Source organism: Pituophis catenifer, unplaced genomic scaffold, assembly GCF_029215685.1.
Source record: "Pituophis catenifer annectens isolate HBS135680 unplaced genomic scaffold, rPitCat1.0.hap2 SCAF_3, whole genome shotgun sequence".
Taxonomy (NCBI): domain Eukaryota; kingdom Metazoa; phylum Chordata; class Lepidosauria; order Squamata; family Colubridae; genus Pituophis; species Pituophis catenifer.
The window spans coordinates 146,196,792-146,219,522 of record NW_027256883.1 but is presented as its reverse complement, the minus strand read 5'-3'; the positions used below and the strand labels follow the sequence as shown (position 1 = coordinate 146,219,522).

General features: G+C 37.6%; 1 protein-coding gene across 2 annotated transcripts in view; it reads left to right on the top strand.

Moving 5' to 3' along the window:
* The window catches only part of MIER1 (MIER1 transcriptional regulator), an 86,805-nt gene that overhangs the window by 36,267 nt on the left and 27,807 nt on the right, over nucleotides 1-22,731 (top strand). For both annotated transcript variants that reach the window (XM_070941278.1, XM_070941277.1), the window contains exons 3-4: nucleotides 11,600-11,745; nucleotides 14,820-14,972. In XM_070941278.1, coding sequence (XP_070797379.1) covers nucleotides 11,600-11,745; nucleotides 14,820-14,972 — 299 coding nt within the window. The remainder of the gene's footprint in view (nucleotides 1-11,599; nucleotides 11,746-14,819; nucleotides 14,973-22,731) is intronic.

The window sequence follows — 22,731 nt, the reverse complement described above, 5'->3', positions numbered from 1 at the left end:
CATTCACCCAAGCAATCAGAGGGAAGCAGAGCTGATGTCGCGGCAATACAGTGTACTTTCCATAGGGCTCTATGGAAGTTCGCCAAATTCCTCCTGCTAGCAGTTAGAGGGTCTCTTGGGGCCTAAGCCACCCTGGAGGGGTGGTGAAGAAGAGAGGGCACTCCGTAGATCACAAGGAGGCCGCAGATTCCTTGTTTCATCCAGACAAAAGCTCTCAAAGTGGCAGGAAGCAAAAGATGGCCATTGTGTGCCTGACTGAGGCTGTGACAGCCCGATCAGAGAAGAATGAAGATTGAGAAGGAACAGTGTGGCTGAACTGGGTGAGAATTTTCCAACTTCTGTTGAGAAATTTGCCCGTTTAAAAATTGGCTTGAGTGACAGTGGAACTGTAAAAAAAAGGGTGGGTGGATTTGTTTACTTTCCACCCCCTGAAAATAGCGGTGAATATGCACAAAAGCTGAAATAGATCCAGACAAGAAAGTGAACTATTTGAGTGAAATAAATTTTAAAAGAGGAAAATTGGACTGACTATCTTAATGATAATATTAATTGATTTTATTGAACTACCATGTTTCTCCAAAAAGAAGTCCGGGTCTTATTTTCTTTTGACCCCCGAAAAAACGGCTAGGCCTTCTTTTTGGAGGGTTCTTATTGACTCACCTTGTGGCGGTGACGCCGACAGCCCCACCCAGCAGGAGCCCACTGCTGGCCCACTTATTCTTTGGCCGCTTGCTGCCACTCGCACACATCGCCCCAGCCTCTGTTTTGCCTTCAGATGCCTGCCGGAAGGCATCTGCAGCCGCTAACAGAGCTCCAGATTGATCCGGAGCTCTGTTATCAGCTGCAGATGCCTTCTGGAAAGCCCTCTGCAGCCGATAATAGAGCTCCGGATTGATTGATAATAGAGCTACAGCAGGCATCTGAAGGTGAGATGGAGGCCAGGGCGATGCATGTGAGTGGCGGCAAGTGGCTGCAGAAGAAGGCGAGGCAGGTGTTGGGGTGTGTGAGGCCTGGTACGTAGGGTAGCTCCACCCCACCATCCTCACCCTAGCTTATTATTTTTATCTGTGTGCCTCACCCCACCCCCTGCACCCCGGGGTGGGCAGGATCTTAATTAGGGTTAATTTTGTGGGTGGGGCTTAATTTGATCGCATGCACTCAAAAACATAATAGGGCTTCTTTTCAAGGTGGGTCGTCTTTTTGGAGAAACACAGTACTAACTTTTTGGAATACTAAATTTGGAACCTGGAACCCCTAAAAGAAAAAGATTTGGTTTATGTTTAACTTTGTTTAACATAAACCAAATCTTTTTCTTTTAGGGGCTCCAAGGAGAGGAGTAGAAGAGAAATAGAGCAACAGTGACACCTACTGGCAGGAAAAACTCTTAGAGTGAAAGTAAAAGAAGAAAGTGAGCTAAACAATTGACCTTGGTGGTTTATTGAAAGAACATTGTTACAAGATTCAGATAAACTGTCTATACCTGGGAAATGTTTATAGAGGGAACTGCAAAGAAAGAGTGAAAACTGTGAGTTTTAAACATTGTAGCTCTCTGAATGGATATGGATTTTATAAACTGAGCAACTGAAACTGGAAAATAGCAGAAGTTGTTTATAAAGAAAGTGAAGACTTCCTTCTTTTAGCTCTCCTATTTGGTGATTTATAATCTGTTTGACACAATTTTGGAGTTTGGCGGGCTTTTGTGGATTACAATATATCAAGAAGAAAACAACCTTTTGGAAGAGAACTTTGGACTATGGATATTTTGGCTTTGTGAAATATAACAGCTAAAATGGTTAAAGTTGACCTAAGGTCTGAAAATAAGAACTGGGAATAAGAAAGGAAATTGTTGGACTTTTTCAGGTGTATTTTTTAAATTGGGTATTATGGAGTATTGTTTGATTTATTATTGATTGTTTGATTATTGATTTATTGTCTCTGTTAAATAATCATTACTTAAAATATTTTATTATTTAAAATATTTTATTTATTATTTAAAATGACAAGCAATACAAATTTAAGTAAAATAGGGAGAAAAAAATGCATCTGCATCACCACCACCAGCAGCAGCAGCACATCAAGCCCAGCGTGCCAATGCTCTATAGATAGTATGCTGCAGAATGAACGATTGAACACCTTTCAGATGGAAATGAAAATGATGTTTCAACTATTACAAGAAGCCATGGCTAAGAACCATGATGACCTGGCAGATAGGATACAAAAGATGGAGGATAAAATAGATAACATCCAGCAAATAATCACTTAAAATGAACAACGAATTCAGAAAATAGAATAGAAGATAGAACAAACAGATAAAGTAGAAGAGATGGATTACAGATTAACTAAAGTGGATAATGAACTGGAGCAATCCATAATTATGCTGGAGATGGACAGAACAGAATATTTCCTGAGATTTCAGAATATTGAGACAAAAATGGCAGAATTGTTGGCGGATGTGTTGGAGGAGAGCAAGCAGGAAGTCCTCTCTGGGATATATGATATATTTAGAATACACACAAACTCCCCAGAGAGGTGCATGTGAGATTTTCAAAGACAATAAGAGCGGAAATACTTCAAAGAGGAAGAGATGCCCCATTGAAATATAAAGGGAGAGAAATAGCAGTCTTGAAACAAATACCCAGAAGAGTAAGAGATACAAGGAAACAGTATCAATTCTTGAAAAGACAACTAATAAAGCATGAAGTAAACTTTAGATGGCTGATACCTGAGGGAATATTGATGACTTGGATGGAAAAAAGATATAGATTAGATACAATAGATCAACAAAACCTATCTATAAGTAAACAATGGAAGAAGAAACAAAACTACTACCCTATTTCCCCCCAAATAAGACATCCCCTGATAATAAGCCCAATCGGGCTTTTGAGCGCATCGCAATAAGGCCAAGCACTTATTTCAGGGTTCAAAAAAATATAAAACAGGGTCTTATTTTTGGGGAAACACAGTATAAGTGGATTGAACTCACCTACGAAAAGAAAAAGGATTTTTAATAAATTAGAAAAAAATAGATTTGATTTGTCTTCAAGAGGTTCACATCAAAAAACAATATAGTAAATTATTAGAGTCTCCCAGAATTGGGAAACTCTTATTCTTTGTTAGCGCAGCAAAAGAAAAGGGGGTGGTTCTATATATTAAAGAAACAATAAAGGCTAGACAAATTTTTGCAGATGAAGATGGGAAAATATTGATGGTGGAGGTAACAATGAATCATAAATAGATGAATCATAAATAGCGATATATGCACCTAATAATAATAAATAAATAATAATAAACAAAGTTCTATGGAAAACTACATAAGAAAATTATAGAATTGGAATATGCAAATATCTGTGAGGTAGGAGATTTCAATGCAATTGTAGATACAGAACTTGATTATAAGAGTAGTAAAACAGGTAAAAAAGCTAGAAAACCACTCCCTAAAATCTTTTTAAAAATGATGGAAGAATCAGGAACCCTAGATGTATGGAGAGAAACACACCACAAGAAAAATCAGTACACATTCTATTCCAATAGACATAAATATTGGTCTAGAATATATATAGTATGGATGTCATCAGAATTGAAAATATGTACAAGAGATAGAAATAGAACCCAATGTCTGGGCAGATCATAATCCTGTAAAAGTTGTATGGAAAGGACAAAAAAGAAAATTGAGATGGACTTTGAACTGCATGATAAGGAATTAATACAAAGTATGGGGAAAGAACTGGAGTTTTTTAAAAAGAGACCTGGAAAGAAGATACTTCCTTGCAAATACTGCTAAAGCGTATACTCAGGAATTAGTCATAACTTACATGGGGAAGAAAAACAAGAAACAACAAAATAAGAAAACATTAGAAGAAGAACATAAAAGATTAGAATCAGAACTGCAGAAAGAACTGCAAAAAAAGAAATTGAAAAATCAAATAGACCTAATAAAGCACAAAATGAATCTATTGGAAAAAGATGAACTGACACAAAAAATCAAAAGTGTAAAACAAAACTTTTTTGAAAATGTGAATAAACCAGGAAATGGTTGGCATATAAACTGAAAAAAGAGGGGGGGGGAATTGATACATCGACTAATAGATGAGAAAGGGACCCCTTATTATCAGTATGAGGATAAAAAAAATAATACAAGAGCATTATGGAAAATTATATGATCAGAAGAAAATTCCTGAAAATAGAATACAACAATATTTGGAACAATCTGAACTTCCTAAAGTACCTGAAACAGTTAAAGCCATGTTGAATGGACGAAGCGATTAAGAGATAAAAGAATAATGAAATGCCAGGGCCCGATGAGCTACCAGCAGAATTTTATAAACAATTACAAGATATATTAGTCCCAGTTATATTGGAAGTTTATAATGAAGTTCTGCTAGAAGCAAAAGTACCAAATTCATGGTTGGAAGCAAATATTACTCTTATACCGAAAGATGATTCAGATTTAACACAGATAAAGAATTATAGGCCAATCAATACCTTTATTGAATGCAGATTATAAAATATATGCTTTGATAATAGTAGAGAGATTTAAAAGGGTTTTGAATGAATTTATACATGTAGATCAGAATGGATTTTTGCCAAAGGGGCAGGTTAAAAATATTTATTTATTTATTTATTTATTTATTTATTTATTTATTTATTTATTTATTTATTTATTTATTTATTTATTTATTGAATTTCTATAGCGCCCTTCTCCCGAAGGACTCAGGGCGGTGAACAGATTAAGATTTCATATACATGTAATTTTTTTTTTTTAATAAACAGTAAATAATAAATTGAGTCAACTTGGTGTATCTGCTAAGACCTTGGCATAGAATTTAGATGTTTATGCTAGCCCTGCTTGTTGAAACAGAAAGGTCTTCAGGGCACATCGGAAAGTGTGAAGATCTGGGATTATTCGTATTCCAGGGGGTATTTTGTTCCAAAGAGTAGATGCCCCCACAGAGAAGGCTCTCTCCCTTGGCACTACTAGACAACATTGTTTTAATGATGGTACTATGAGTAAGCCTACTCTGTGAGAGCGTATTGGTTGGTGGGAGGTTACCGGTTGCAGCAGGTGGTCTCGTAAGTACTCAGGTACTAAGCCATGGAGCACTTTAAAGGTAAGAACCAACACCTTGAAGCGCACTCGGAAGGCCACCGGAAGCCAGTGCAGCTCGCGTAGAAGAGGTGTTACATGTGAGCACCATGTTGCTCCCATAATTACTCGTGCGGCCGCATTCTGGACCAGTTGGAGCTTCCAGATGCACTTCAAGGGGAGCCCCATGTAGAGAGCATTGCAGTAGTCAAGTCGGGAAATGACGAGGGCTTGAGTGACTGTGCGTAATGAGTCCCGGTCTAGAAAGTGACGCAATTGGTGAATCAGGCGAACCTGATAGAAAGCTCCTCTGGCCACGGCTGTTATATGATCTTCTAAAGACAGTCGTGCATCCAGGAGGATGCCTAAATTGCGAGCTTTCTCTGCGGGGGTCAATGACTCGTCCCCAATAGTTAGTGATGGGACTAACTGGCTGTACCGGGACGCCGGCAGCCACAGCCACTCAGTCTTGGAAGGGTTGAGTCGAAGCCTGTTTCTCCCCATCCAGACCCGTACGGCCTCAAGGGACCGGGACATCACTTCAAGGGCATCATTGGGGTGGTTTGTGGTGGAGATGTACAGCTGAGTGTCATCAGTGTACAGATGACATCGCACCCCAAAACCATGGATGATCTCCCCCAACGGCTTCACATAAATGTTGAACAGGAGAGGCGAGAGGACCGACCCCTGTGGCACCCCGCAAGTAAGGGGCCTCGAGGTCGATCTCTGTCCACCTGTCAACACTGACTGCAACCTGTCAGAGAGGTAGGACGAGAACCACCGTAATACAGTGCCTCCCACTCCCAGCCCCTCCAACCGGTGCAGCATGATACCATGATCAATGGTATCAAAAGCCGCTGAGAGATCTAATAGGACCAGGATAGAGGAACATCCCCTATCCCGAGCCCTCCAGAGATCATTAACCAACGCGACCAATGCTGTTTCTGTGCTGTATCCAGGCCTGAAGCTGGACTGGAACGAGTCTAGATAGACAGCTTCATCCAGGTACTGTGGGAGCTGTTGTGCCACCACACTTTCGACAACCTTCGCTAAAAAGCGAAGATTGGAGACTGGACGGTAGTTTGCTAAAACAGCCGGATGCAGAGAGGGCTTCTTAAGGAGGGGTCTCACCACCGCCTCTTTCAAGGCGGGAGGTAAGAATCCCTCGCTCAAAGATGCGTTAATAATTCTCTGGAACCAGCTACGTGTAACCTCCCGGGTAGCCAGCACTAGCCAGGAAGGGCACAGGTCCAATAAACATGTGGTCGCATTCAGCTTCCCCAGTAACCTGTCCATGTCCTCAGGAGTCACAGTATCAAACTCATCCCAGATAATGTCCTCAAGATCTGCCCTCGTCATTTCATCCGAATTAACCCAGTTAGAGTCTAAGCCTTCCCGAATCTGAGCGATTTTATTGTGCAGCTATTGTGCAAAATCCTCAGCTCGTCCTTGCAGAGGGTCTTCCCGGGCTCTCAGCTGGAGTAGAAAGCGGGTAACCCTAAACAAGGCAGCTGGGCGATTATCTGCTGATGCAATAAGAGCGGAAAAATAGTTATATTTTGCCGCTTTTATCGCCACTAAGTAGGTCTTAATATAAGATCTCACTAGTGTTTGGTCGGATTCAGAACGGCTGGTCCTCCAACTGCTCTCTAGGCGTCTTTTCCGGCATTTCATCCCCCTCAGCTCATTAGAGAACCAAAGAGGTGGGTAGGTTCGACGCCGGGTCAGAGGCCGCAAAGGCACGACCCGGTCTAAAGCACTAGCGGCCATCCTATCCCAGGATGCCACTAGGTCTTCAGCTGAGTCATGAGCCAAGGTCTCAGGAAATGGCCCAAGCTCCATCCGGAACCTATCAGGATCCATCAGGCGCCTGGGGCAGAACCATTTAATTGATTCCGCCTCCCTGCGGTGGGTTGTAGTGGTCAGAAGGTCAAATTTAAGGAGAGAATGGTCTGACCATGACAAGGGTTCGATGACTATATCCCCTATATCTAGACCATTCAGCCACTGGTCAGAGATAAAGATCAAATCCAGAGTGTGTCCCCCCGTGTGAGTAGGGCCATGAACTAATTGGGTCAGGTCCATGGCCGTCATGGAAGCCATAAACTCCCGAGCCCCTTCAGACGTTTCACCAATGGATGGCAGGTTGAAATCTCCCATAACCAGTAGTTTAGGAGTCTCAACTGCCAACTCGGCTATTACGTTGAGGAGCTCAGGCAGGGCTGCTGATACGTGGCAGGGAGCCAGGTATGTAATCAACAGGCCCATCTGTAATCCATAATTCCACTTCACGAGAAGGGACTCACATCCGGTTGTCTGAGGAACAGTGACTTCCCTAGGGTCAAGACCTTCTTTTATAATGACTGTCACACCTCCACCCCTGCCCCGAGTCCTTGGCTGATGGAATGCGCGGAAACCTGGTGGGCACATTTCTATGAGGGGGACCCCCCCTTCATTGCCCAATCAGGTCTCTGTAATACCTGCCAGGTCCGCTTTCCCCTCCTGAATTAGGTCACAAATGAGGGGGGCTTTGTTAATATGAGAATGATTTTAAACACATTGGAGTATTATGAAACACATCCTGGAAAACAAATGACGTTAATTTTCTTAGATGCACAGAAAGCTTTTGACAATGTTAATTGGCAATTTATGTTATTACAATTAAAATACGTGGACTTTCGGGAGAGATTTATTAATATGATTAAGGCAATATACCACAAACAATCAGCTAACGTGATCGTAAATGGGGATTTGACAGAGAACTTTGATATAAAAAAAGGCAGTAGACAGGGATGTCCACTATCCCCTTTGCTATTTATACTGACTTTGGAAGTGTTAGCCAGAAATATTAGAAAAGATGAAAAAATAAAAGGAATGCAAATAAAAAAGAGAAATACAAGCTACAGGTATTTGCAGATACTTGGTCTTTATACTAGAAGACCACTAGAAACTGGACCAAAGTTAATTAGAAAGATAGAAGAATACGGGAAAGTTGCAGGATTGAAAACAAAGATAAGACAAAAAAATTAATTCAAAACCTCATAGATACACAAAAAAAATGTTGATGGAAAGAATTGATATACAGATAGTCAAAAAAGTGAAGTACTTAGGAATACAACTAACAGCAAAATGTGCAACGATCAAAGAGGATAATTATATGAAACTGATGCAACAAATTAAACTAGATTTGGAGAAATGGAAAGATCTGCAATTGTCATTAAGAGGAAGAATAGCTACTATAAAAATGAACATTTTTCCAAGATTACTTTATTTATTCCAAACAATTCCAATAAAATTGGGGGAAAATATTTTGAAGAACTAAATAAAATAGTATTAAGATATATTTGATTAGGGAAAAAAGCAAGAATAGGTTTGAAAATGTTGCAAGACTCCAAAAAAGAGGGGGCTTTGGGTTGCCAGATTGGGAATTGTATCATCAGTCCTCGGTACTTACCTGGGTGAAAGAATGGATTAACTTGAGGTACAAAAAACTATTAACTTTAGAAGGACAAAATTTTCAATTAGGTTGGCACGCTTTTTTATGGTATGGGAAGAATAAAATACATAGCTACTTTCAAAGACATATTAGAAATGCATTGCTATCAGTATAGGTTAAAATTAAAGAACAACTAACTTCTCCAATTGCTTAATTTGAATTTGAATTTTAAAAGGCGTATTTTAATTGTTGGGCCAAAATTGTTTAATATGTTTTTTAAACTGTTCTTAAATTTTTGTATTCGGTGTGTTTACCTTTGGCTGTTCACCGCCCTGAGTCCTTGGGAGAAGGGCGGTATATAAATTTAAATAAATAATAATAAAAAAATAAAAATAAAATAACAACATTACTTGAAAATACCAGTCTGGTTTTCCACAATGAAAGCATTGATTCATCCTAATGTTATTAATATGGAAAAATTGTAAGATATATAGATATTTTGAATGAAAAAAGGGAATTAAAAACCAAGCAGGAACTTAGTAGTCAAGGGATGGACTGTCATGGTGGCCACAAATGCAGATACAATCTCTATATGAGAAAAATGCTAAAATGTATGGTTTTAATAAAGAATTAACAGAACTGGACCAGATATTAACTCGAATGGATGAAAAACTGATAAAGAAAATAAATTGTTATTAAATTCAAAGATATGGGACCTATTTTTTATATAGGACCTATTTTACCAATGGTTAGACAATAGAAACAGAAGTTAGAAATGTGGGGCTATAAAAAGGATAAATGCTAAAACAGATATTTGTTAAAATAGATAAATTAAATATTATTGTTATTATAGTACTAATATTATTATTGGAAACATTTTGATTATGATTGCCTAAAAACCCAGACAACACACTGTTTGATGGGGATTGAATTTTTTATATGTTATATGAATAAAATAAATAAAACATGAAAATAAAAAATCATTTACCCAAGCAGTCAAAGATATTCCTTCCCCATAAACAAGCTGGCCATTTGGGGGGTGGGGTGGGCGTTTGGAGGGGTGGATAAATGTTTTAGACTAAAAAGGGAGCTATTTTAAAAAAAATAAGGCAATGGATATGAGAATCTCTTTTGAGCTAACAAATCATCACACTATACTGAATTAAATTGAAACTTTAAAAAATTAAAATAGGACTACAGCTGAGGAGGCAGTCAGCCAGGTACTTTACCAGTATTATCACCAGCAGAAGCAACAATTCTGCACTGAATGAGTGTGGATTATAGTGATCTCTCAATATATCTTGCTATCTAGGTTGTCTTCTCCAATAGCAGATAGATCCACAATGTGCTACATGTTCTTTATAGGACTACATATTCCTCCTATAATACTCATTCTGACCGGAGAATTCAAAAGATCAAGATGATAAACATTCCAATAGCAAAACAAAATAGGGCATTCAATCAGACAAACATATAAGGAATGGCAGACACAAACATATATGTATACATATTTCCATCTAAAGCATTTGAAGCAGATTGTCCCAGATTCCAGATAGAGCAAACTGTAAGATGCTCATATATTTCTCTCCATAGATTGTCCAAATTCTTTGTTCTTTGCATGGATCAGTTTGTACATCCCTAACTTGGAATATCTAACTGTTGTAATTCAAGTAATTAAAAACCATTAATGATTAAGCAGGGCTTCCTGTGTAACAACTTTGACTTTAAAACTCCTATGTTTTAATTTATGTTTTATTAATTATAATTTATTAAATTATATTTTATAATATAAATAGAATGTTGCCTCTTTATGTTGCAGGTCATTGTTTATCTTCACTTCAGATTGAGGGGAACTTTTCAAATAATTTCATTCAGATAGATAGATAGATAGATAGATAGATAGATAGATAGATAGATAGATAGATAGATAGATAGTTTTTAGTGGAACAGTGAAAATTGGAATTATTCTTATGCTGTAAATAAAAATGAAAGTATTTCTTCTTACATAAAGGACTTTTCAACTGCAGCTAGAACTTTGGCTAGTACAAAGCATAACTAAATATTATAAATAACCTCCCAAGATTATAAAGATTTGAAATCTGTTTGTACACAATGTCTTTATTATCCTCCCAATCTGGAAATTTACATTGTTCTAAGAGAAAGTAACATTTTATGAGCATGGGCACTAGAATGTTTATAATTAGTTTTGCCCATTAATTAGTTTTGTCTCTCCTATATATTATTTTTCTATAGAAAATAAAAGTCCTTAGGATTTACACCAGAATTTTGAATCCATGTATATGTGGGTAAAATTAAAATATTATCCTCATCTAAAACGTGTTTCTGAGATTGTCCACCACAAAACTACACTTGCAGCATTTCTTCTGTGAATATCCCCATGATATTTCCTTCATCTCATCCTTAGCCGAAGTGAGACATAAGTGATCTTTAGCTATGTTGTTCTGGCACTGTCCAGGAACAGCCTCACAATGTGTAAAATCCATTAGTTTCACAACCTGTTATCTTGAAGGGAGGTTAAATCCTTGCAGTGAATCAACTTGCAGTGAATAGAAGCAATAAAGACAAGATAGTGATTGACAAGGGAGAAAGCAAATTTCATGTCCAGTTGTCCATATAGTTTCCTGCTAGATCAAGGTGGAGTGCATGGTACTATAGCGGAGAAAAGCCTGAGTAGAATTACTATATGAATGAAGACAAATATATATGTCCCAGGATAATGTTGCAGGATCCAATCTGGATCAGTCACCGGGACCAGAGGTTTGTCTTCTGAACCTTTAGACTTGTGCTGGAACTCATCTTCAGGGAACTTTTTTCTAGAATGAAGTTCCCTGAAGATGGGCTCTAGCACAAGTCCGAAAGCTTGGAAGACAAAAGCTCTGATCCCAGTGACCGACCCAGATTGGATCCTGCAGAATTACTATCATTGTTCTATGATTTCCTCAAGTACTATATTATCTTGCCTTAATTGTTAAACTATTCTTGATTTTTGCTGTCATGTAGTAATACTAATACTTAAATCTATGAGATGATCAATTTTGTGTTTATTAATTAAATTCTAGGTGGGTCTGCAACATCAGATGACCATGAATTTGACCCAACAGCAGACATGCTGGTACATGATTTTGATGATGAACGAACACTAGAAGAGGAAGAAATGATGGAAGGTGAAACAAATTTCAGTTCTGAAATAGAAGATCTTACAAGGGTAAATATTTTTTTAAAAAACTGCAACTATTATATGTATTCTTCTCACTAATGCCTGAAAGCACATAGACATTTTTCAAAATTTCAGTGAAATAGTGACTTCAGAATTCTTACCCTATATATTACATTTTTTGCACATTGCCCCACTTATGGTATAATCTGTTTATATTTAGTAATGGGTTGTATCATGACTGTCCTTGTGCACTATTATGTTAATGTTCCTGAGATGAATATTATCCAAGTAAAAATAGAATCATGTAAGTATTATATATCTGAAATATCCCTGCAGTTATTTTAAATGGCACACTTAAAACGGTGTTTGAAAAATAATGGAAACAAAAATTTTATATCCCAGTAGGACATATAAAATATTATACAGCCATTGTAGCATGTTTTCCATACTCCTAACTCTTACAGTTTTTCATAGATATTAAACATTATGGAAACTTTAGTCATCTCTTTCGAATACTGCATAAAGTTTATACAGGCTTTATTTAGTATAAAGTATTTCCACCTAAACTATTGATAAAGGTGTTTTAGGTGTATTTATTTTCTAGAACCACAGTTGGAAACAAAAATTTCAATTTTAGGAAGATAAACTTTTAGACCAAAATGCAAAATCTTCAGATTACTTTATAAAATAAATCTGAAAGTAAAAAGAAAAAAAAAGGCAATCATAAAAACAGTAAACACTGGCATGCTTATGATTAAATTATATCCTAAGCAGTTCCTGGGACTGTTAGGATGAAAAAGCAAGTAAACAATTATTTACCTATTGTGGATTATAAAAATCAAGCTGCATTTAAAAATTTCTCTGTTTAAGCAAGCACAAATGTTCTTTAGTAAGTGGAATATGACATCAAAAAGAAATTGACAGTGCTTACATTACTGTTACTAATGTACATTCTATCTGCTGGCTAAGTTTTTTAAAAAGTCAATCTACATGGAAAAAGGTTCTCTCTGAAAACAGTACAGCTTATTTTAGACTTGTTCTTTATGTAAGGATGAAAGTAGTTTTATTATTGACTAATTATATCAGCAGATATGGGATTAAAATTACATTGATGGCTATGAATTCTTGGTACATGCACATTTTTGAAAATATACAATATTTTAGTTACATTACACTGAAATGAAAAATATTTAGGTTGTTTTCAGGTCAATGATTTCTGAGATAATTACTTTGTCTTCTTGAAATCAAAGAAATAGTGAATGAACATGCCTGGAGAATAGGAGTGATTGTGAAATTATGAGAACATTGCAAATTCCATGTCAGCGTTCCTAATCATTTATGTAACAAGTGTCACATGAAAATGTGTGTCCCATCAAACTGGTGCAACTTCTTAATGGAACATTGAGTCTCCACTCCAGTCAGATGTTAGTTGCTTATAAAATATCAGTGAAGGTCAGAATATTGACTTCCAGTGAAAGCCTAGTACAGATAAAGTGCTAGTACATATTAAAAATATTGCACGTATTCAGTTCTATGGATTGTTTGATCAATATTGAAAATTGCTCAGGGAGATATATTACGGCCAGTTACATCAAATTTTTGTATGATTGGATGACACACACACACATATATATCTTTAATTTATATGCCGCCCTTCTCTGGAGACTCAGGGTGGCTTACAATGCGTTAAGCAATAGCCTTCATACTTTTGTATATTTATACAAAGTCATCTTATTGCCCCCACAATCTGGGTCCTCATTTCACCTACCTTTGAAAGGATGGAAGGCTGAGTCAACCTTGAGCCTGGTGAGATTCGAACTTGCAGTAATTGCAAGCAGCAGATGTTAATAACAGTGCTTCAGTCCACTGTACTACAGGCTCTTCTATATTTAGCTTGCATATTATTTTACAGAATACAGATAACAGATTACTAGTTGGTGAAATCATAATCTAAAAGGTGTTTTTAAAAATCTTTGAGCCATATCAATATCTTTGAGTTAGAATTTCAGAGACTTGGAATTCACGAGGCTTGGAAAATGCAGTTATGTTTTGAATTCTCTTTATTTCATTTATTCAATTTTTATTACTTTATAGCTAACTCAAGATTGTGAATATACATATTATCCCTTCCAACAGCAATTCTGGGAAGTGGGTTGGGTTGGGTTGAGAGACAATGACTGGCCCAAAGTCACCCAGCCGGTTTTCATGCCTAAGGCGGGACTAGAACTCACAATCTCCTGGTTTCTTGCCTGATGCCTTAATTGTTACACCAAACTGACTTTTCTTTTTGTTTGATTTATTTGCTTTATTCCAGTTGCTCTTTCTTTAATATTTTATTTTTTTATCTCTACAGTCGTGTATGTGTGCATATGTGTGTTGTATATAATACCCATGCAAATATTTATATATAATCTATATACATAGTATATTTATGTACACATGTATTATGTGTACAACTCATTAACAATTGCTGGCCTACATAAATATTTTTCAGGATGAAAAATTACCTATTAGAATGAATACATTCTTATAGTACATTTCTGACACTATAGAACAATTTTGGCACTAATTATATGGCACTAATCAGCCATGTAATTAATGTGTAAAAAAAGAGATAAACCTAGCTTTCTGCAAAACACTTATAACTGTAGATGTAAATTTATATGAACACATTTGTTACTCCATTCAAAAGACATTTTCATTTGTGATAATTCGACATCTGTTGCCATGCCTAGCATTAATTTGTTCAAAATCAATATAACATAAACAAATCGCTTGTAGCTTTTTCTTCCTTGTTACTATTATCAAATTGAGTAGTGTGTGTATGTGCGCGCGCACTTGTGCCTGTGTGTGTTTTACTGTTTCCTGTTCACACAGAGTAGAAATTGCTCCATCCTGCTTTTACTATCCCTGATTGTTGTGTGGCTATCCTATCAGACTGCATCAGTATCTCACCCTGCCTTCTGCTATTAACAAGCACATATACACTTGAAGTCTGTCACTATAGACACATAAAGTTCAGCATATGCTCAGCAAGGAGCAATTGTTGCCATTGTTGATTAGTCATCCCATAATGGTTTATAATTGGTTAAATTCTCATGTCCTGTTTTAATTCTTTTTAGGAAGGTGATATGCCAATTCATGAGCTTCTTAGCCTTTATGGTTATGATGGTTCTGTACCACTACCAGAAGAGGAAGAAGAGGAGGAGGAGGAGGAGGAGGAGGGTGAGGGTGAAGATAATGATAACAACAGTGGGTGCAGTGGAGAAAATAAAGTGAGTTAGATTTATTAATTTAAAAACTTGGTTTATGTTTTACGTTCATGTGCCTTTGGTAAGCAAGAATTTAATTATTTGAAATCTGCAATATGTAGAGAAGCTCTTGTAGATAAAAGAATGTAAACCTGGTATGTAGTTTTGATTTTCAGATTTAATCTGGTATGCAGAGTCTTAAAGATTGGAAGGCAAGCTGGGATTGACTATTTCTATAGGATTATTTTGAAGAAGCAAAGTGTTATAATAGCTATGTACATGTTAGTGTCTTCTCTGTTTTTTGTTTAAGCAATTCCGAAGAGTTGAGACAAGGTGCATTTTGAAGGCTTTATGAGATTGAATCTGGGCTGTGAAGAAAACTGGAGCTTGTTGTTCCATTCACTTAGTTAACAGTTGAATAGGAAAGAATTTATATTTGTTTAATTAAAGGGGATTGTTCACGGTTATAATTATTAGTGACTATTAGTGACTTTCCCAGTTCAGCCTCTGTCATTATCATTACTTGTAAATAAAATAAATGAGCAAGCATGCAAACTCAAGGCCCCTGCCCACTTTAATTTCAAATACAGTCTGAGATCCAAGAAATAAGTAACTAACTTTATAGAAAATTGGAGTAGTGCTATTGAGATTGCTCATCATACTTTTAATCTTGGAGTAGACGTTTTGGGTTATATTAGAACGGTTCATCTTTTCACCCTCTTATCTAGGAGTATTTATTGTTCACTTTTGACCTGCAAATATATGGCATATTTTATAACTATTGTAGTGTATTACAATAAAGGAAATATTAATTAATTTTAGAGTAGTACCAGAAATGTTGCCATGTTGCATGATTAATCAAGAGAATAATATGGAACAGTCCAGAGCACAAAAGACATAGCAAGAAATCTAAGAGGCACCAATAAATAATAGAAAACTTACATCAAATGAAATACTACGGTATTTGTTCCTAAGAATCTTATTAATCTTTGGTCAATGCATTTAATCTACTAAAAATATTTCCTTGTTTACATTGCTCCATTTCCCATAATAAAAATGTTTTTTGCTGTATGTTATTAGAATAAAAATTGGATAAAAATCCTATTTGGTTTCTGAAAGTGCTATAATAGAGCATCTGGTAAATATATAGTGTCGTGCTAAGATTATACAACATCTGCTATTGTTCCAGGCTTTTTCTTTTGTTCTTGCTTTTGTTTTTTAAATGAAACAAAATTTCCCCAATGCAAACTATGTAAAGAATAACCATAAAACATTTAGAAATTAGTTTTAGAATTGCAATTAGTTTGAAAGCACTGCAGAAATTTGGGATCCTTCACATCCTTATTTTTTTCTCCCAAAAGTTTTCCTTTTTTCCTACCTCGGACTTTGTCCTTTTTGGAAACAACAAGCTATGGAAGCTGATGGGGAAATACAAAAAGGGAAATGGAGTTGAATTTTTCTCTTTAAAGCCACGTCCTTTCTCCAGATTTCAAGCTAAAATATGAAAATGTCAAGCCAATTTGTTAAAAATTGCCTTTGTAATATTTATTTAGGATATTTAATTTCAGGAGTTTTTTTCTTAAATTGCATTGAAAGGGCTATGTTTGCCCTCATTAATAACTTAATTTAACAGAGTCACAGGAGATGTGCAACTTTGATGCTTCTTATTGGTTTCTTGGCACCTTAAAGGTACTTGACAAAACTAGGGCCTGACAGCATGTGCATGCCTGCGCACACACAGACATAGAGAAACTTTTTTTGCTTTCCATTTGCAATGGTATATAATGAAACAGAACAATATAGGTTCAGTGGTGGGTTCCGCCTGAGCCGGTAGTGGTGACGATAAGACGTCACCAAACTGGTTCTGGGCCCCACCCCCTACCCCCCGCATTATTCTTACCTTTTATTTGGCCCCACCCCCAATCTATTGCTGCCTCCTGAGTCCCAGCTGATGGCTAGAGGGGAAAAAAACTGTTTAAACTCTTGCCGCGGGGCTTCAAAGGGCCGCCCTACAGCTGATCAGTGTTAAAAGAAAACAAATGAGTAGACCGGTGCCTGCAAAAATGCATGAGTAGACCGGTGCCTGCAAAAATACATGAGTAGGTCAGTGCCTGCAAAAATACATGAGTAGATCAGTGCCTGCAAAAATACATGAGTAGATCAGTGCCTGCAAAAATAAATGGGTAGATCGGTACAGCCTGGTAGACCAGTACCTCTGCTAAATCCTAAATATCACATGACCATCAAGCCATGCCCACAAAATAAGCCACGCCCACAGAACCGGTAGTAAAAAAATTTAGAACCCACCCCGGGAATATAGGTGCATGACCAGAACTTAATGATAATAATTGTGTGGAATGTTTACACACACATAAACACACACACTCTAAAGAAAGGTAGCTTGCCCACAATAATCATACTCTGATGACTTCTCAGATAGACTTATCATGTGCTCCAGCTTGGTTTCTCCTTGAAAAGGGTTCAGAGATAGTTGCTTGTACAAAATGCAGTCAGGATTTGGTGACATAGATAAATATTTCTCATCTTAGAAACTGTTAAGATGCGTGGACTTTAACTTCGAGAATTCCTCAGACAGCATGCTTAAAGTTATGAAGATTCAGAAATACTGACATAGGTAAAATCTTTAGGCGAACTCATCTTTTGGTAATTTTCTGGACATATGGTTATCTTTCATAACTATGAAAGTGCTCTTTCCACTTCCTTTTTCTGAAATGTTTTTGTTTCTACTTCCCTATCTAGTATTCCCTGTCCTTTTTTTGGTGGTCTCTACCTAACCAGATCTGGATTATTTTGAAATCAGTCAATGTTGGTTAGCTGCTGCCAATATTTGGGCTTACATTACATAGTAGCGATAGCACTTAGACTTGTATACCGCTTCATAGTGCTTTACAGCCCTCTTAAAGCAGTTTACAGAGTCAGCATATTGCCCCCAACTATCTGAGTCCTTATTTTACTGACCTCAGAAGGATGAAAGACTGAGACAATCTTGAGCCGGTGAGAATCGAACTGCTGGCAGTTGACAGAATTAGCCTGCAATACTGCATTCTAACCACTGAACGCAATTCTGTTTGATCACTTGATCACTAATAAATATCTAAATTCCCTAGATTGGAATTACCTGAAGAAGTATATTTCCTTACATTATTCTGCCATGGTTAGATATTTGCCAGGAAACCTTTTGGAACACACCCTGAATAAAAGATGGAGTTTCAATACTGAATTCAGTGGAATTGTCAGATGTTGAATATGTTCTCCTGAGAGAAAATGGATGTTTGTTAGTCTCCTGTGCCAATGGTAGTAAATTTTATTCATCAAGTTTTGATTGGTAGTTGGACCGATGTTTTAGAAATGGATAATTGAAAGGCAACTTTCTAATATATGAACACTTTGTATATTAAAGTGTTTGCATATGCAGTGGCTACTTTGGCATCGTTATATTTTGAACAGTATGTATGTGTGTTTGTGTATACATACATATGCGCACAAACACACACACACACACACACACAAAATGATAAATAATTATTTCTTTATATCCAGTATGAACTGAAATTTCTAGAAAATTTATTTTTATGACTGTTGCATATGCCATTTTCTTTGTCCAAGAAGGTCTTCAGATTAAAATGCTCTTCCTGTGAATTTTCTTTTTGCACTGATTAAAGAGTTGCAGAATTTTTTGACAAATTGATATATCAGTACTTCCAATTGGAAAGATGAATTAAATAAATCTTTGTTTCCAGCTGTGCTGCTAAGAACTTTATTTTTCCTATTTTGAGAGACCTCAGTTATTTTTTTATAGGTAGATAGGAAATAGCCTACATTGGCTCCACTGAAAGAGATCACACAGCAATTTTATAATTAACTTTTATTTATTCAATCAATCAATCAATCAATCAATCACAAAGGCACCTTAAGTTGCATGCATACTAAAGTTTCTTATTAATTGTGACAAAGTCATACTGTAATTAATGTGAAACAATGTCTGTGAGGCAATGGGAGTTCTGTATTTCTCTGTATTTTTAAAAATGTTTAACTCATAACACAAGATTATGGGAGTAGAGGACTTTAGAGTCATATTTTGAATGCTGTAGCTGCATTTGCAAAGTAGCTGTCATAATTGGTATTCCCAGTCACATAACACAAGTTTTCAGAAGGCAAATTAGACTCTTACAGTGCTCTTTTTGTGGAGACCAAAGGCATTTCTGCAATGAAATATATTTATTATAATTTATTACCTGCATTTGTATATTGCCTTTTTCTTCTTATTTGATGATAAAGGATGGCCTTTTGTTTTATAGCACACCAACAACATATTTTATTATTAGATCTGTTTCAGAATCTCAGGTTGGGAGGAATATTGAACACCTATAATGTTTATAAGGAGAGCTTATAAGCAATAAGTTGTTTATCTCCAGTTCATAAATTGTTAGGAAATAAAAACATTAAAATAGATGGGCCACTGGCCTTTCTTTTCCTCCACAGATTGTGGAAGATTTGAGATATATCCATTAAGCTAGAATCAAAGTTAGAAAGGAAATGGTGGTGGTGCATCTGCATAGGGAGTTGATGGAAGCAGCCCATCTGGGCACTGAGGAATTGAATAGGAATATCTGGCCTGTGGTTCAGAAATTAGTACATATATAATATCTACATTTGAGGTTGTTCTTGCTTGATGCCACAGACAGGATACAAACCAGTTTGTGGGCTACCAATTGCATGTTTCATGTTTTGTCATAGAATCTTATTAGAATACTTCAGTCAGTTATTTTTAAAACTGCAGAGTTAAGAGTACATTTTGTGATAATGAGAACGTCTTGAAAAAAATGAAACCTCCACTTGGAAACATTGAAAAGCACCCTTATCAAATCTGGACAAAGCCTGCCTGCCTGCCTGCCTGCCTGCCTTCCTTCCTTCCTTCCTTCCTTCCTTCCTTCCTTCCTTCCTTCCTTCCTTCCTTCCTTCCTTCCTTGTGAAGTTTCTTCATTGAAACTGGGATACATTACTAAAGGTATTGTCCAAAATAGATAAAGGTTTGAAAACTTTTGTTTCTAAAATCAGTTCCCAACGAGGCAGATGAAATCATATTTATATCTACATATTTTAAAATATAGTATTAGAAGGAATGTATGAATGAATGAAACTATCCCATATATAAACTGGGAGCATTAAAAAAAAACCTGATACAGATAAAAAAAATTCCTGTAGGGAGTGTTTATTGCTTTTCTTTGTTTCATGCCTTTTTTAGAAGTTTGATGGTGGCTGTGGCTAAGAGTGCTTCTGACAAGCGTCAGCTCTTTAATCATCTGCACTCTTTTAATGAAAAAGGCATATCAGACTCAGTTATCCATATAGTTATTCTAGCTTGTAATATGTTGTTAACATTTGTGTATTTTCATTTTCCTCTACATATCCTATAAAGAACTACCAGTACTCACAGTTAATCTATAAGTAGATGAAATTTCCCCCCGCCCCCACATTAAATAATTATTTGTGGATGGGGATCATACATTCCCTGTAATTCTTAAAAGATTAAAAAATGATGCTGAAAGTAAAAGTGGACAGGAAATACAAGCAATTGCAGAGTTCGCTGTTGAAAAGCATTGGTACCTTTGAAGATAAGCCATTTGGGGGAGATTGTTTTCATGCTGAAATTGAAATATATCTGAGGAAAGCTATCTTTCATTTCTTTTCCTTTTCTTTGATCTCTTTCCCTGCCTACATTTACATCTAGTTTTGTTTCCCTCTTTCTTTTTACTTCCCAGAGCTGCTACCATTGACCCAATCTCCATCCTGTGATTATTTTATCTTCTTTTCTTCTGGCATTACTTATAAAAGCTAATGCAGAATAGTGGGCTCCTGTGTTGGTCTTCTCTTCACATACATTGATTGCTCTGTCCAGTTGCTCGGAGACTACTATTATTCTATTACAGTGCCAATCTTTTAAAAAAGAAAAGAAAATCCTATTATTCTCCAGCGCGCTGCTTGGAGAATCCAAATCCATATCTTGGGGAGTTCCTCAGTTTGCTTGCCAGACTGGGTGAATATTTCTTTAAGAGATCCCCTTGGCCACTCTTCCCTTGCTTGGCTGAGCTCCAGTTCATTCACTCAGTCAAGCAAGAGACTGGGTTATCCCTTGGCTCTGGCTAATTTGGCTGAAGAACTCTTCCCATTTGGATTTTCCAAGCGAAATTTTCTTAAATTTCTTGACTTCTGAGCGGTGTGGATTTGTCGATAGGCTTCTCAGCTATTTGTCGGTCTTCCAAGCTCCGTAATTGCCGCGATGGGTGAGTTAGCCCTGGGGCTCTTCCAGGGGGCTCCCCTCTGTTTGCTTCTGCCTCGTTTTCCTCGGAGCGATACCTGTTTAGGCATCTCTGAGACGTGGAGCTCGCTGCCGGCGGTTGCGTTGGCTCCGGATCGCCGGAAAGCCACCGCCGCCTTCCACACCGCTCCAACTTCAATTGGCGGCCAGGGGTCTATGCATTCTACCTGCAAACCCCATTTGACTGAGCTCGCTGTGCCGATTCATCAGCTTTGTTCCACACGCTGTGTTTTCGGTTCCTTCCTTTGACTGCGGCGCTGGGCGGCTAATTTCGAGCCGCGTGCCATTTTTAACCACCATCTGTCATTTCCCTCACTCCGCAATGGCGCTGGGCGGCTAGATTCGAGCCGCGCGCCATTTTGAAGTGCCTTCGAGCCGCGTGCCATTTTCTTCAAGTCAGAACATCACAGGATTCTTAAATTACGGCTGGAGAGGAATATTTGAACAGTTTATATTGCGGTTGTGAGTGGTGGCAAAGCTGCTGTTGGGTGTGTTCTGACACCTTTATTGGCCATATCTGAGTTTATCACTTCTCTGTTCGATTTTGTTCCTGTTAAAAAAACAAAAACAAACAAAAAAAACAATTATTTCATTGATCAACTTTCATCAATCAATTTTGTTATTCCTCTTCGTTGACTTACCTGGATTGGCGGTCCTCATGGCTGAGTCTGATGTTTCCTCTGAAATTGATCAGGCCTATAGTCCTCCAGAGGCCAAGACACGTTCAAAGACCACTTCCAAGGTTTCTAAACAACGTGATGTCCGGGCAAGATCTGCTAGCCCTCATCCTACCATTCGTTCATCTGCTGCTGATAGGGCTGAAGAGAGGAAGCGCAAGGCCTTTGAGAGACAATACCTTCTCGCTCAGCAGAGGGCTCAATCTTCTAATCGACAGTTGTCACCTGATCGGTCTACTCAGGTGACTCAAGATCATTCTGTGGCTGCTCAGTATGCTTCTGACGTTCAACACCTTAGAGAAGCAGCTTTTCCATTTGTTGCACCCGGACCCAGCGTTCTCCCTCCCCATCCTTCTGGTAGACCAGCACCTGAGCCAACATTCACACCTACGGCCGCTGGACTCCACCCTTCGGAGGGCCTTCAACCTGCTCTGTCTAGGGACATTCAGGATCTTGTGTCTCAGACCATCTCTCGCATCCTGACTTCAGCTCCTTCTCAGGGGCCTCAACCCCCCTCCATGGTATCTTCCCATCCACCAACGGCTCAACTGTATGGTGACCCGTATCGTGGCTACTTCCATCATCCTGAATCCCTTCTGGCGGAAGACTCACTCTGGGACGAGGAGGAGCCTGATGAGATGGAGTTGTCGGAAGACGAGGACCTCGCTCCTGAACATCTCGCTTTCACGGGTCTCTTCCGTCCTTCCATGTTTAAGTCCTTGCTCCACAAGGCCAAAGTTACCACAAATATGGGACTATCTTCCGC